This window comes from Phyllostomus discolor, chromosome 4 (genome assembly GCF_004126475.2).
Source record: "Phyllostomus discolor isolate MPI-MPIP mPhyDis1 chromosome 4, mPhyDis1.pri.v3, whole genome shotgun sequence".
In the NCBI taxonomy this organism is placed as follows: Eukaryota; Metazoa; Chordata; class Mammalia; order Chiroptera; family Phyllostomidae; genus Phyllostomus; species Phyllostomus discolor.
The window spans coordinates 5,456,028-5,470,349 of record NC_040906.2 but is presented as its reverse complement, the minus strand read 5'-3'; the positions used below and the strand labels follow the sequence as shown (position 1 = coordinate 5,470,349).

At 56.0% G+C, this 14,322-nt stretch overlaps 1 protein-coding gene across 2 annotated transcripts; it reads left to right on the top strand.

Moving 5' to 3' along the window:
• The first annotated feature begins 1,416 nt into the window (after positions 1-1,416).
• Positions 1,417-13,055, top strand: C4H2orf72 (chromosome 4 C2orf72 homolog). Of its 2 annotated transcripts, none has more exons than XM_036022729.1 (3): positions 1,417-2,193; positions 4,835-4,945; positions 8,486-13,055. In XM_036022729.1, the coding sequence occupies exons 1-3, from the start codon at positions 1,587-1,589 to the stop codon at positions 8,632-8,634; spliced, it is 867 nt and encodes a 288-aa protein (XP_035878622.1). In that variant the 5' UTR covers positions 1,417-1,586; the 3' UTR covers positions 8,635-13,055. The 2 variants fall into 2 exon arrangements, with proteins under 2 accessions (XP_035878622.1, XP_028364834.1); XM_028509033.2 differs by having other exon boundaries at positions 1,421-2,193; positions 4,832-4,945.
• Positions 13,056-14,322: the final 1,267 nt, after the last annotated feature.

Here is a 14,322-nt window from a genome sequence, read left to right as displayed (position 1 = left end):
TTTTGTGTTCCTTCCTCGGCCCCTGCCAGCCAGCTGCCGCGAATGCAGACGTGACCCTCAGTAAATACGGGCTGAGTGGCTGAGTCATTGAGCGGCAGCTGGAGCACAGCCTCGATGCCAACTCAGGGCCTCTCGCTTCAACGCTCGGGCTTTTCCCACCCAAGCGTCTGCATCTCCGTCCTGGGCAAAGCCAGTACATAAAATGGCAAGAGGCCATATCCACCAGACCCCAACAAGCATACGGGGTCCTTCCCCCAAACACTGGCTAAAGCAACGGCTAGATGGTCAGACTTCGGGCAGGGCTCCTTGTGCACCTTGGAATCCTCACTGCTTGCACCCAGTGGGTGCTCACACAAGGGTTGTTTTATTGGGATGGACATACAAACTCTCCAAGAAGAGATGGTTCAGCACAGTTTCAGGGGGCAGGACACAGGGTAGCCAGAAGAGCAGATTGGGGGTGACATGCTAAAGGTGAGAGCTGAGTGCTCACAGGTTCTTGGCCTAAAGGGCCTTCGGTCTACAGCGTCCAACGGAGAGGAAGCAGAGAGTCTAGGCCATCGCTGTCCAAGGGCGCAGCCACGGACCACATGCCGCTATGTACACGTAATTTAAATAAAACTTAAAGCCCAGTTCCTCAGGCACACTGGCCAGATTTCGAGCACTCAGTAACAGCCACACGTGGCTAGTGGCTACTGCATGGGACAGTACAGATAATATAAAACCCTTCCATCCGCAGAATGGACCCTCAGCATTGAAGGGAATGCATTCCCACTTCTGACCTGGCCTGCTGACACCCTCCTGTCCCCTCGCTTCCCCCAGCAGAGAGATCAGAGCGCCTTAGTGTCCCCCGTCTGTCCCCAGACCCTCTGCCCCACAGGGAGCAGCACCCTCTGCCTTCTTGGCTATACCCTCCAGTGCCAGGGGCAGTGCCCTGCCGGTAGTGAAGTATTTGTCGAAAAACATAATAAGCCCTTAATGTGTTTTTGTTAAAATGCTGAAGGCCCCAAACCTGAGTTAACGGACAGAAGTAACAGAAGAAACCCCTGCCTCCTCGCTTTCCTCACCGGCTCACCGCCTTCTCGGGTGCCCACACAGTCAGGGGCAGGCCCTGGCTCTGAAGTTCCTCTCCCCAAACCACACACACTTCTCAGACATCTGCGCCAGGTCTCAGAACGACCTGACTTGTGAGGTATATTTGTTCACGTGATAATTTTCTGTCTTCCTCCCCCTTTTGCTGCCCTACACCTCGTAGGTGCTCAGTAAGTAATGGATGGATGGATGGATGGATGGGTGGATGGATGGACGGATGGACGCACGGACGCACGGCTCAGACAAGACCCACCCACCCCCACACACACACGCACGCACTGTGGAAGCTGCCACCCTTAGAGGGCTGGGGAGAAAGCCCCTGCCCCCCGCCCAGCTACCGGCTGGAACGTGGAGAGCCCAGCGTGGGGTCTGGCCCGACGCAGCCCTCGGGGGCGTGTCCTCCCAGAGCCCGGAGCCACCGCTAGGACAGTCCAGCAGCGGCGGCTGGAGTGCGGCGGCTGGGCTGCGGCGGCTGCCGAGGACTCGCCCCAGAGAGCATGAACCGCGAGCTGGAACGGCTAGCGGCCCAGCCCGCGCTCCTGGGGGAGCCTCCCTTCCAAGCGCTGGTGGAGGCGGCGGGCGGACGCGGGCAGGTGTTGCTGGTGGGCGAGCTGTGGGAGCGCGAGCAGAGCCGCGCACTGCTGCGGGACTTCGCCCGGGCCGTGTTCCCGGCCGAGCCAGCCGCGGGCAAGCCAGGCAACGTGGTAGCGGAGGGCGCTGGGCCCGGCGCTCCCAGGGCTTCGCTGGCGCCCAGGACGGCGAGGGCGCGCGCTATCCACTCGCCGCTCGTCTTCGTGCTATGCCGCGCGTCCTCGCTGGCCGCCAGGGAGCCGCGGCGCCGCCTGCGGGAGATGCTGAGGGATGTGCGTGACCGGCGGGCGGCCGGCGCGGCGCTGGTTGGGGTGCTGGTGGCTGAGGCCGGGCCCGAGGACGCGGTGGCGCCGGTGTTGCGGCGCCTGGAGGCTCTGCTACGCACAGTGTTCGGCAGCCAGGTAGGGGGGCCGGTGCAGGCGGCAGCCTACAGCCCCAGCCACCCAGCCTCCAGCCTGGCGGTCCAGGCAGCTGCTAGCAGGGCACTGCAAGACGCCAGTCCCGCGCGACCAGGTGAGGGGGTGGCGAGGCCCGGGAGAGCGGGCGTGTGGTGGCGGGGGAAGGCCCCCAGGTTGCAACTCTTTAGCCTCCCTCTTTATGGTGCACCGAGGCAAACGGGCCCCGAAAGGGGAGGTGCCTACATTGAGCCTCCCAGCTAGCTTGGAGTAGGCCCGGGGCCAGGGGTCGAGTCTGTCCAGAGGGGATCCTGAGTGCATGGGAGACAGGGGCTTAGGAAAGCCGAGGGGACGAACAACAGAGTTGGACTTGGCTCGTCCGAGATCTGGGAGCTGGGGGGAGTTGGGGAGGAGGAGGAGATGGGAAAGACTTGGGTTGTGCAAGTTTCAAAGCGGAATTAGGACCGAACTGGGACTGGGGGGAGCAGCTTAGAGGTGCCAGAGGCTCCCAGGACGCTGCGCAGCTGGGGATGCGAAGGTGCAGGAAGCGCCAGTGTGTAAGCGCAGCCCGCTCCTAGGAAGAAGGGAAGGGACAGATGCCGGGACTTGGAGGTGTCAGGCAAGGGGGTGAGGAACTAAGGGCACAGAATTTTCTAGTCCCTCTTGGCCACCCACCCTGGTTGCACAGCCCCTGCTGTGTCTCCCGCCCTTCCCTTCGCACTCTCCCGAAGTGTGGGGAGGAGAGCGAGGGTCTTTTTCTGCTGCGGTGGTCAGCGGGGTCAGAATCTCCTCCATCCTGGCGCACAAGGTTTTTCCAGGAGCCTTTCAGTGTCCTCGGATTAAAATACGGGCAGGAAGTCTGGCGGATCTGGCAAAGCTGGAAGATGCGGGAGTGGGCTTTGGGCTCCCTGCTCCCCTCTCCCCCGCCAACTGCCCCTCTGCAAGCCCCCCAGCCTTTCCTTTCAGCCTCTGCCAGGCCGAGCCTTTGTGTGAAGACGGAGGCTGGGCTTGGCCTCCCCGGGCGCTGCTGTGTCAATCAACCCAGACATGCCACCCTTGCAGGGGGCCTTTTCCAGCAAGGAGCATCCATACCTCCGAGGTCACAGACGTTCCTGCCAGCCTGGCCTGCCTGGGGGAAGGCCATCCTTCTCAGCTGTAGAGCCTGCCCTAACCTTTGCCCCCTCCCCCGCCGCCCCTTCCCCACTGGGGCTCACAACCCCTTTCCACTGCCTCTGTGAGGGAGCCGGCTAAATTTGGAAGTCCAGACCTGCGTGCTGAAAGACACAGGGCATGTCCTGAGATGGACCGTCCTTCCGACTGTTGATGCCAGCGGGCTCGCTGACCTGGCCCCCTGGGGGACAGTTTTCTACCCCACGGACAGCTGGTGCTTAGAAAATTCTCTGAGCCCTTGGTGTCTTAACCCTTTCCCATTCCCAAGGAATAGCTTTTAATGCCCCAGAGCCAAGCTTGTTCTGAACTTCTAAGCTTTTGTGCACACATTGCAGTTGCCTGGAATGGAAAGCTTTTTCTTTCATTCCGCCTCTTCACCGGACCAATCACATTGTGTCATTCAGAGCTGGACTTCCTCCTCCAGGAAGCCTTCCCTGACCCCCCCTTACTCCTTTGCGAGGTCAAAAGCGAAATCCCCAAATCCACCTCTGCTCTCTAATCTCTTACCACATGGGGGGGGGGGTTGTCACTTTCCCTTGTGAGTTTATTCACAACTATAGTCCCATGTCCCAGCACCTGCCTGGCATGCAGAATCCTTGTTTGGAGTCTAACACACGAAATTTTTACACTGTGCATGTGAATCGATCTCTACTGAGTTAAACTCATTTCTGCTTTTATTTAAAAACACATACTAAACCATATGAAACCTTTCCTTAATGACTAAAGGTCGTGCGTGTAATTATAACTGGTTGCCCACTAATTTCTCCCAGGCTTTTGCAGCGGGCAGCACTGCCCACGCGTTCACATTGCTGAGGTTTTGCTAGCAATTGCACCTGGCTTTCTAGTCTCCCAACCCCCTTCCTCACGGCCTCATGGTTATTCTCATACTTTTAGGCTGCTTGCCTCTAGGCATGCCCTTTTACCCAGTTTATGCCTAATCCAGCTGCCTTTGGGTTGAAAAACTAAGAATCTGGTCTTGTTAGAACTGGGTGCAAATTAGGAGTAAATAAGCCCCAAGTAAAGAAAAGCAAACAAGGCTTGCTGTGTTTGGCTGCCTGCAGTCTTTTTTTTTTTTTAATCTGTTGTAGTTACCTTATTCGAGGATGGTCAGGGCTCTCAGGAAACTAGAACCAACATATGAGTGTTTTGTGTGTGATTATCAACAGAAGATTAAGTCTATTCATGTTAAGAACTAGTTTGAACTAAAACTCGGGGAAGTTACTGCTCCCTCAGTATTTGTTTTTTAGTGTTTAACGTGTTTTCTTTCGTGCTATGTAATTGTCATTCCTTTCATGTCCTTCTCTCCCTGTGCTTTCCCCAACATGGTACCCACACCACAGGGTTTTTGTGCGGATGAAACGGTGTAATCCATATAAATATAAAAAGCAATCCTTTTCTTCTTGGGTTTTTTATTTTTAAGCACAAAAACTCCACCCCCCTTTTGCAAATCAGAATTTTTGTTCTGAATCGAGCAGCTGAAACTAGGGCAGGGGACGGTCAAAGCCCTCGGTTTGCTGAACAGAAAATCTCCCAGTCAGTCGAGTACCATCTGACCTGCTGTCTCAGGCACTCTGTGTTTCTTCTAGCGGAAGGAGCCTGGGAGAGACCCGGCCTCCCGGCGCTGCTGGCGTGCTTCTCCTGGGGTCCCTGGAGCCGGAGGAAGGACCCATATGCCACCTCCCCCAGTGGCCCAGCTCATGGTGAGTGTGTTGTCTTCCTGGCCTCCTGGCCCCTGAGAGCCAGGTGCTTGGGATTATGGGAGCCGTCACGTGCACAGGGGCCTCAGGGAGAGAGGGGCCCAACATCCAGGGAGCACTGGCCGTGTGTGCAGGGTATGGGTGAGCAGCGTGCGGTGCCCCTGCCACTGGCAGCCAGCACACAGGCTGGGTCAGCAGGGCTCCAGCCCCAGGAGCCTCCACCTAGGGAAGGCGGTGTGGGCAGGGCTGCCACTCAGGTGTAGCCCATGTGCGTGGTGAGGCACACGGAGCCAGACGCATGGTCTCATAGAGCAAGTGACATAGGAGTGGGCGTCAGGGGATTTTCTTAGGTGGAAATGAGAAGATCTGAGGAGGGGGCATCACGAACAAAGGCTTGCCAGCAAGCACAATGTTGTGCTCAGAAAGGGGACCGCTGTCGAGAGTGTCAGGGGTGAGGTGCGGAAGGAGACTGGTGAGGGCTGAGGCTGAAGCGGAGAGGTGGCACCGAATGGGGACCCCAACCTGAGTCTCGGGGACTGTGAGCCCCTGGCAGTTTCTGAGCAAGGGCGTGGAAACGAAGGGTGCGTGTAGAGATGTGACTGGACTCTAGGAACAGAGAGCCACTGGAAGCGGAGCCCAGCTAGGAGGGCACTGCATAGTCCCAGGAGGGACATCAAGCGGCCTGGACCCGAGGGGAATGTGTTACAGTGGAGAGGAGGGAGCTCGCCAGCCCGGGAACTGTTTCTGGGGCAGAGCCATCGGGCTGCGAAGTGGAGGCGAGGGAGAAGGGAACGGGCAAGACAGCAGGGCCCACAGAGGCACCCTGCAGGCTGTGCTGTGGCCCAGTCATCTGCTGCCTACCCACGAGGACCCGTTCCGAGAAATGCCTGGTCAGGCGATTTCGTCCCGGTGCGAACATCGTGGGGTGCACTCACACCACCGGGGGGTCTAGCCCGCTGCTCACCTGGGCTGAGTGGGGCGGCCTGTTGCTCTGGGCTCCGAGACTGGACAGCACATTTCTGTACAAAACAACACGAGATTAAATCAAGCACCGGAGCAAATGGTGCAAGTGGAAAGAGTATCATCTAAAACAGGGGTGTCAAACTCATGTTCACCGGGGGTCACATCAGCCTCAAGGCTGCCTTCAAAGGGCCGAAATAATTTTAGGACTGTGTAAATGTAACTCCTCCTTAACTGTTAGGGAGTTGAAATTACATTCGGCCCTTTGAAGGCAACCGCAAGGCTGATGTGGCCCCCACTGAAAGTGAGTTTGACGCCCCTGTTCTAAAATGACAAAAAGTACAGTAAATATGAGAACCAGTAAGGCAGCCCTCTGTCACCATTATCGAGCATTGTGTGCTGTGCGTTCTGGAATGCGCGGCACCTTTGTACGACTGGCAGCCAGCAGGTGTGCTTGCACCCATGTCCCCACCGGGCCATGGGGACTTTTCAGCTCCATGATGCTCTCTCTCGTGGGACCACCATCTACATGCTGGTCCATCACTGACCGAAATGTCCTAATGGGGCGCGTGACTGTCCTCAGGGGAGCAGGTTGTAGCCAGTGGCATGTGTGTGCCCCCACCCCCAAAGTGTGCTGGACAGCAGAGCATTTAAATGGAAACAGTGGGTAGTGCTTTAAAATGAACTTCCATGGTGTCCCTTTTATTTAAAAAAAAATCGTTAGTTGATGTTACTTACCAGTCTTTTATTGCTGAGTAACGAGTTACCACCGATTTAGCAGCTTAAAACAGCACCCCTCTGTTCCCTCACCCTTGCAAGAGTCAGGCGTCTGGGCCCAGCTAAGCGAGGCCTTCTGTCAGGGGCCTCTCGAAGCCTCCTCGGACTGGGCTGGGCTGCGTTTCTTTCTGGGGCCTGGATCCTCCTCCAAGCTCACGCAGTTGTTGGCGGGATTCATTTGTTTGCCGCTGAGGGACCGAGGTCCCTGCCTTCTCGCCGGCTGTCCCCTCCGAGAGGCCCCGCAGTTCCCTCCTCCCACAGGCAGCTGCTCCTGCCATCGGCGGGGACTCTCCAGGCTCCTACGAGTAACCACCACAGGAGTGGCCTCCGTCACCTTTGCGTGCAGGTGCGTGCCCAGATCAAGGGAGGGACTGTCCTGTCATAGGCCCAGAGGTCGCCCCCCACTCAAGGGAGGGGGTTATGCAGGATGAGAACCCCAACGGGTGGGAATGTTTGAGGCCTTCTTAGAATTCTACCTATCGCAGTCGGAAATTCAACAACTACAAATGAAGGAACACGAATATTAAAAAATTATTCACCTAATTCCATCACTCAATGGTTAATACACACCCATGTTTGGGATAGACCATTCCGGCCCTCTATCTGTGTACCTATGTCATCTTGTACTATTTAAATTTTAATAAATTTACTTCTATATTGTGTATGAATCATCTGCATCAGATAGTTGACATTCTTAATTGCAAAAATGTTAACTGCAACCTCTCCGTCATCATTTTGGATGTATCTGCACACTAAAGGAAAATAGATCAAAGGAACAAAATCATATCATGTAAATCTTGACTTTCCTTTGCAGCATATTACACATCGCTTAACCTCCTACAGAACGGAGTGTATTGCAATGCAAATTGCATTAATAGACTCTACACATGCATTTATAATATGGGGAATGACATGGAATCATACCAACATTGATACACACGTTTTTGGGGTCTGCTTCCTTCGCCAGTAGAGTATCATGACGGTGCAGTGTCCCACGGCAGCAACTGCATGTCAACAGCATCTTTTACCCTTTTTTTTTTTTTGAGGTGATTATAGATTCACACACACCTTAAGAAATCACACAGAGATCCTGCATACACTTCACCCGGTTCTCCCCAATGGCCACATCTTTCAAAACTGTAGGATAATATCACAGCCCGGATATTGGCATTGAAACAATCCACAGATCTTACTCAGATTCCCCCAATTGTACTGGCATGCCCGTGTGTGTGTGTGTGTGTGCACATGTGTGTGTGTGTGTGTTTAGTTCCATGGGACTTTAGACATTGTTTTGAGCGCCTGAATGCCACGGTGTGGGTGAGCTGCTTCATGCATCTCGTCCCTCTGTTGGACTTGGAATCAGCTGGGACGTAACTGATCTCAGGGAAAGAAACTGTGGCTCAAACTAGCGTGAGCAGCAAGGGCTCCGTTATCTCCCCTGAAAGAACGTGGAGGTGGGTTCGGCGCTGGGGCCGGGGCCGGGTGATCCAGGGGCCCCGGCAGGGACTCGGGTTCCTCTCTCCTCTCTGCGGGCGGTCCTTCTGTTGTCCCACCCTTGCTCTGGCAGCGGGGCGGCTGCAGTGTCTACCCCAGTCACTCCTAGTGATTTCCTCAGGACAACATCCTGCAAGTGGACTTGCTGGGTCAGAGGGTGTGTGTATTTTTAAGGCTTTTGATATACACGTTGTTGTTGTTGTTGTTGTTTAAGTAGGTAGTCACTGGAGCCCGTGTCCTCCCTTCCGTTCCCAGCTTACTTGCTGAGAAGCCCCATCTTCTGATCAGGGGATCCCCGCTCTTGTGTTCCAGGTCACTTGCAGGACCCGGAGGAGGAGCTGGCGCTGACGGTCATACTTCCCAACGGAGACTGTGAGGACCCTGGGAAGGCGTCGGGGGCCTGCCATGGAGCTGTCCCCGCTCCCCCAGCTGCCCCCGAGGCCGCTGGGGACTCCAGATGAAGGCTGCACCCCTGGGCCACTCCAGCTCTGACCTGCAGGCTGGGGGCTAGCTCCTCGTCACTGAGTCCTCGGGCCTCCGTGTTGACATTGGGGTGGCCGTCACTAGGGAGACCCTACCTTCTGGGGGGCTGCCACATGGTCAGATTCCCAGTCAGGCAGCAGGACTTACAAAGCGAAGCCGGACCTACGAAAACAGACCATCTGAGAACCTGCCCCCCACCTCATATTTGGTCACGCTGGTCAGAGTGAGGGGGTTTCTTCGCTCTGTGCCTTGGTTTCTCTGTGCCACCAAGAAGGAGGGTGGTCAATTTTGAGGCACCATGGTGCAGTGGCATCCCAGGGTTGCATGCATGAGCATCCATCATTTCAGGTGTGGCTGGGAAAAACCCTGGACCAGAAGTCACCAGATTGAGGGGGCAGGGAGTCTTGGACCAGTCACTCAACCAGTGGCCAGGCTACTTGCCCCCCGGAAGCACTAGAAATGTGTGTGTGTGCGTGTATGTGTTGGCAGGGTCACTGGGACTGTGGGGTGCCCCTGGCATGTAGCAGGCATCTCACATTATATAGGACAAACTCCAGCAGCACAGAACTGTTGTTCTGCTCAAAATGCCCATCATGGCACCTTTGAGAAACGCTGAATGAGCCCATCTCTTCTCCCCGTCAAACCCTAGGAAGACTCCCCTAGAGCAGAGAGGGTTGGGCTTCCTGGGACGCTTGCTCCCGAGCAAGCCGGAATAGAGACCCCACTGCCACCTGGGCCGGAGGGGCCGGAGTCAGGATGCTCCGTGGGCTGCTGGCCCGGAACGGAAATAGCCTTACACACCCGTGAGAAGAAAGGGCTCTCTTTCTTCCTCATGGTGACAGCGACTTTCTGGGCCAAGTCCTTAGGAATAAGGATGCTGGGACCTGCCCACAGCACCAAACAGAAGGGAAGGTGGGTTGTGGATTAAGACCATCGGGCATAAGGCTTGCTCTCAATCTCAGGCCCTAACCCAAGGTCAAAGCCGAGCCAGCCCGAAAGTGCTGAGGGCCTGAATCCTTTCGTTCTCTGTCTGTGAGCCGGACAAGGTCAGTGATGTCCCCTTAAAGGCCAGCACGGCCATCTGCTCGCTCGGAGGGAATTCTTCATCACCTCCCGTGTCTTCCTCGCCTGCCCCTGGAGGAAGCCAGTCTTTGGAACGGCAAGGATGGCTCTCGGTCTTCCCGCGCAGGGAGTGCCGTCCAAGGGGAGCAGCTACGCTCACTCCCTCGTGCAGGATTCATTCAGCAGCCGTGCGGCTGTGCCTACTGTTTGCCCGGCATCCTGCCAGGTGCTACGTAACCTCCTTATGTCTGCTCTCTCTGTGACGGTGCCAAAATGTGGAACGGGGAACCTCCTGTGGCTGGGGGGGTGGGGGTGATCTTAAAGAGGACCCCTTCACGCCCTACACCTCCATGTTTTCTCTACAACGGGGAGCCTGATCCCTAATCGGCGGAATGAGGGCAGGCAGGACGCCACCTTATCTGCAGCCTGAGTCATTTTAATCACGTGAAGCTGTCCCACTGGTAGGAGGGCCCCGCTGGCTTCCTTCTGCACAGGAATGAACGCAATGGGTTACTGCTGATGTTGTTTGTGGAGGGACTGGTATCATTGAAGCTGCTCTATTTTTTTCTATTGATCCATTAATTTCTTCGGAATGATTTGATTAGAATTTCATTATTTGGTAGGGGGAGGGAGCTTTTCTTAAGTTAGAAAATCATCTAAGGCAGAAGTCACGGGGAAGCAGCCTCTCCTATGTTTAAAAACCTAGGAGTTCGTTGTCGATATCTGAAACCTAGGAGATTGCACATAAAAAAAAATAGCTTGGTTTCTGGGTGGAGGATGGGGCGGGCCATCATCCCCACTTCACTATAGTACCACCCCACACACGTGGGCCCCTCTCCCATGCCCAGCCCCCGCCCCCACTGCACTTCACTTATAAGTGACCCCTGCCAGGTCCTGGTCCTGGTGGGCATTTGAGTGCGCAAGCCTCTGGTATAGAGGGTGGTTTACACACTTTTTCATTACCCTCAGTGTTTCCTGTGAATGGGTGAAGAGAGAAGGTCTTTCTTGACTAAGGTTTAGGTTCTGTCCCCGACTGATAGAGACGGGACTGAGGTCCGTCCTGGCCGATCTTGGCTTCTGTGAGTGATGGCCAAGGTATGCGCCAGGCTTTAGGAACCGCCTGGTCGCTCTTTTCCAGCAGACGGAAGAGTTAGGTGCCGGGAGGGACCTTGGCAGTGGGTCTCCCCTCCAAGGACAATTACCAGGTCTGAAAGCTGGGGTGGGCCTGTCTGAGTGGGCGCTCCGGGCTAGGTGAGTGGGGCCAGCAGCTGTGGGCACGGGGTCTCTGGTGGGGTCATAGTCCGGGCTCATGGGCACTCATCTTTCTTACGTGGCAGTTGTATTGCTTCTGACTTGAGTTGGTAATTCCTTAGATCTCATAAAGCCAGACAGCACCTCGCTGCCACCTGAGCGAAACAGAACAAGTCTCCCCCTTTATTCTCTGGAGGTGCTCCTTGTAGGAGCCCCTGGGGACCAGGCATCTGGGCAAATGGGGGGAACCTCTGAAACAGTTTGTCCCGAAAGTCCCCTGGTCCCGCCCTGAGTGACATCTCTCCACAAATGTGTTGGCTGGGGTGGGAAAGGGAATATCTAAAGAGACTGTTGAAGAGACAGGATTTAGCTTGGTGTTTAATGCGGGGGGAGGGGGGGTATGTTGGTGTGTGCACACACTCACGTTGAACGAGATAAAGTAGCCCTAATGGAGTCTCAGAGAGACTTTTATAACGAGTGTGCCGCACTTCCTGTCCTCTCAGTGCATTTGTCTCCGGGACCCACCGCACAAGGGAGGTTCCTAGGTTGTCAAGCCCAGACCAAGGCAAACCTGCAGAGGAGCCCAGGGCTGAGACCCCCCAAGCTGTGACCTCCACAAACCCCTCCTACCCCAGACAGAGAGCCAGGGCCCAGTGTCACTGGGAAAGGTGGGCGACAGCCACATTAACTCGGATTAGCAGGCTGTACCTCGGAGCGCAGCAGAACCACGCTGCGGCCTGGCTCCCGGGGGTCCAGAGGCCCCCCTGCGCTTTGTCCTGTTAGGGCAGCAAACACAGCCAGCGCCATGGGGGGAACCAGTTGTTTGTACCCAAGGGTGGCACCACCCCTCCTGGCCTGGTTTTGTGTTTTAGTGAATCAGGGACTGAGGTGGACATGGAATTTGGCCTGGGCAGCCTGCCCCTCATACAACCTTGGAGCGTAAGGGAAATGGGGTACGAGGCAGGGTGGACACAGCCTGGGTCCCGTAGGAGTCTCTCAGATGCCTTTGGTCCCAAGTCTGCGCCCTCTGGTTGCGTTATGAGTGGGCTGCCTCGTTGGGAGCAGAGACAGAGCCTCCCCCACGGGGTCATGCCATGAGTCACAGGGGCCAGGTGTGAGCTAGTTCAGGTCCAAACCCAGGCTGGGCACTGGAGCCACTGCGGAGCCAGGGGTCAGGGGACACCCTGTGTAGCTTTCTCCGCGACCTCCCCAGCCCCAGCCAGGGCGCCTGCTGCAGATGCAGACCCAACCTGCCTGTCCCTTGACGGGCGAAACTCAGAGACCCTCAGGCAGCAGTTCAGACCATGCGTCCTAGGTCAGTCTTGCTGTCCCGCGCCGCAGCGTACTTGGAGGAACTGGGCACTTGGCTTAGTCCTTGTGACCGAGCCCTCATTTGAGTCCTGGTGGGAGAAACTGGGGCTCCTTCTCTCTTTCACTGGCTACCGAGCTCTTCTCGGAGCAGGGTGCTGCCCCGGCTCGTTACCCCGACCCCAGTCACCTCTCAGCCCGACCACCTCCCGCCCCAGGGACACCGCCCGCTCCAGCAGTCCTGGCCGCCGGGACAGCCACTCCCGGTCCCTTGCTCTCGGTCCCGTGCCTGGTCTGGTCTGGGCACGTGTCAGCACCAAAGACAAGGCAGGACAGAGAAGCAGGCCAGAGGGAATCTGGCCTCAGGTGGGTCTCGACCGGCCCTGCCCGAGAGAAGTCTAGCGTCAGGCGCCTGCAGCTTCCGATGTTCGAGTAACCACATTGGAAAAAAAAAAGAAACAGGTGAAATTAATTTTAATAACATATTTTATTTAGCTCAACATGTCCAATGTACTACCATTTCATCTGTAAACATTTTAAAAACTTAATGAGGCCTTTGCATCTTTGAAATCCTGTGAGAACTGACACCTGCAGCCCAAGTTGGAGATTCAGTTTTTATCTCAAATACTTGGTCTGTCCTTACATTTTGTTAAGTTTCCAGTTAAATTCACATCCTAGATCCGTTTCAGATATTCTTAAAAGTTTTCCTATAACTTAATTGGGTATCAGTCTTTGCAATGAAATAGCTTGCAATGAAATAAAACTAAATTTAAAATGATTTCCTGGGTTGCATTAGCCACATTCCGAGTGCTCCATAGCGCCGGTGGCTAGTGGCGAGGGGATGGGACAGCGACCTGCCCTGGGGGTTCACTGTGGCTCGTCCCACCCCTGGCCACTTACCCAGAGCCAGCTGGTCATCCCAGACCCTGGGCAAGGGGACAACAGTGGTTTCCAGGATCGACTCATTCAGGGCAGCCTTTCGGTCGCCTGAGATGGGAGTGCCCTTCCTGGACACCATCCTTGGAGGGAGGAAAGCCTGCGTCTCCGATGGCTTTCTCGGGGCTCTTCGTGCCTCAGTGCACCGGGCCAATTCCAGCCTTGGCCAGGCATTTCCCCCCTCCAAGCACCCACCCACCGGAGGCAGGCCCATGTCACCGGGAGACTGCACTTCACACTTCTGCTCCGGAGAAAAAACGCTTTTGCCCTGCAAGCATGTGGCAGCCACGAGCACTGCACGTGAAGCAAGCACCAGCCTCGGGGCCGGCCAGTCCCGGTGACAAAAGCTCTGAGGCTCATGGAGCACTGCGCTACGCCAGACCCTTGAACAGAGCACGCCCCTCACGGCTCTCTGACTGGCGAGTGGACCCGCCCCCTCCGTGACAGGCCTCGGGTCACTACACAGCCACCGCGCTGCTCACTGGCAGAGTGGCGATTTCATCTGGGTCTGCTGGCTCCGACGCCTGCTCTTTCCACCTCATCGCGCTGTAGTTCAAAAAGCAAGCAAGCCCAATTCCAGGTAGTTGGCCGGAGCCTTCGCAAGACCCAGGATTTAAATGCCAAGAGGCTAGGAGTTCGGCTGGGCGTGGGATGGGGTGACAAGGCACAAGCCACTTCCCTAGTTCCTTGCCTTCTGCGGAGCACTCTGCCCGCTAGAGGGCGCCGCGCGGAGGTCCGTTGCTCTAGCAAAGCGCAGTAGTGAATCCTGTCCAAGGTGGGCTCACAGGCAAAGAAAGCGCGTGCTGGCGGTTCCCTCCGTTCACCCTCGCACAGGCCCCCGCCAACCCCATGCCTGCGAGAGCCCACAGCTGTCCTCGTCTGGGCTCTGAGACGTTTCGCGTCGCTCCTAAAATTGGAAGGAGGTAGTTGTGTATAAACAGAGCACTCAGTAAGAATCCTCCCTGTGATTTTACTATGTCCTAAATCTTCTCTGAAAATAAATAGGGCTTGTTTAGAGCACAGGTGGCTAACACAAGGCCCGTGAGAAGAATCTAGCCCTCCGCCTTGTTTTATCCAGCCAGCACCTTGTTTCTACCCCGGCAGCAGCG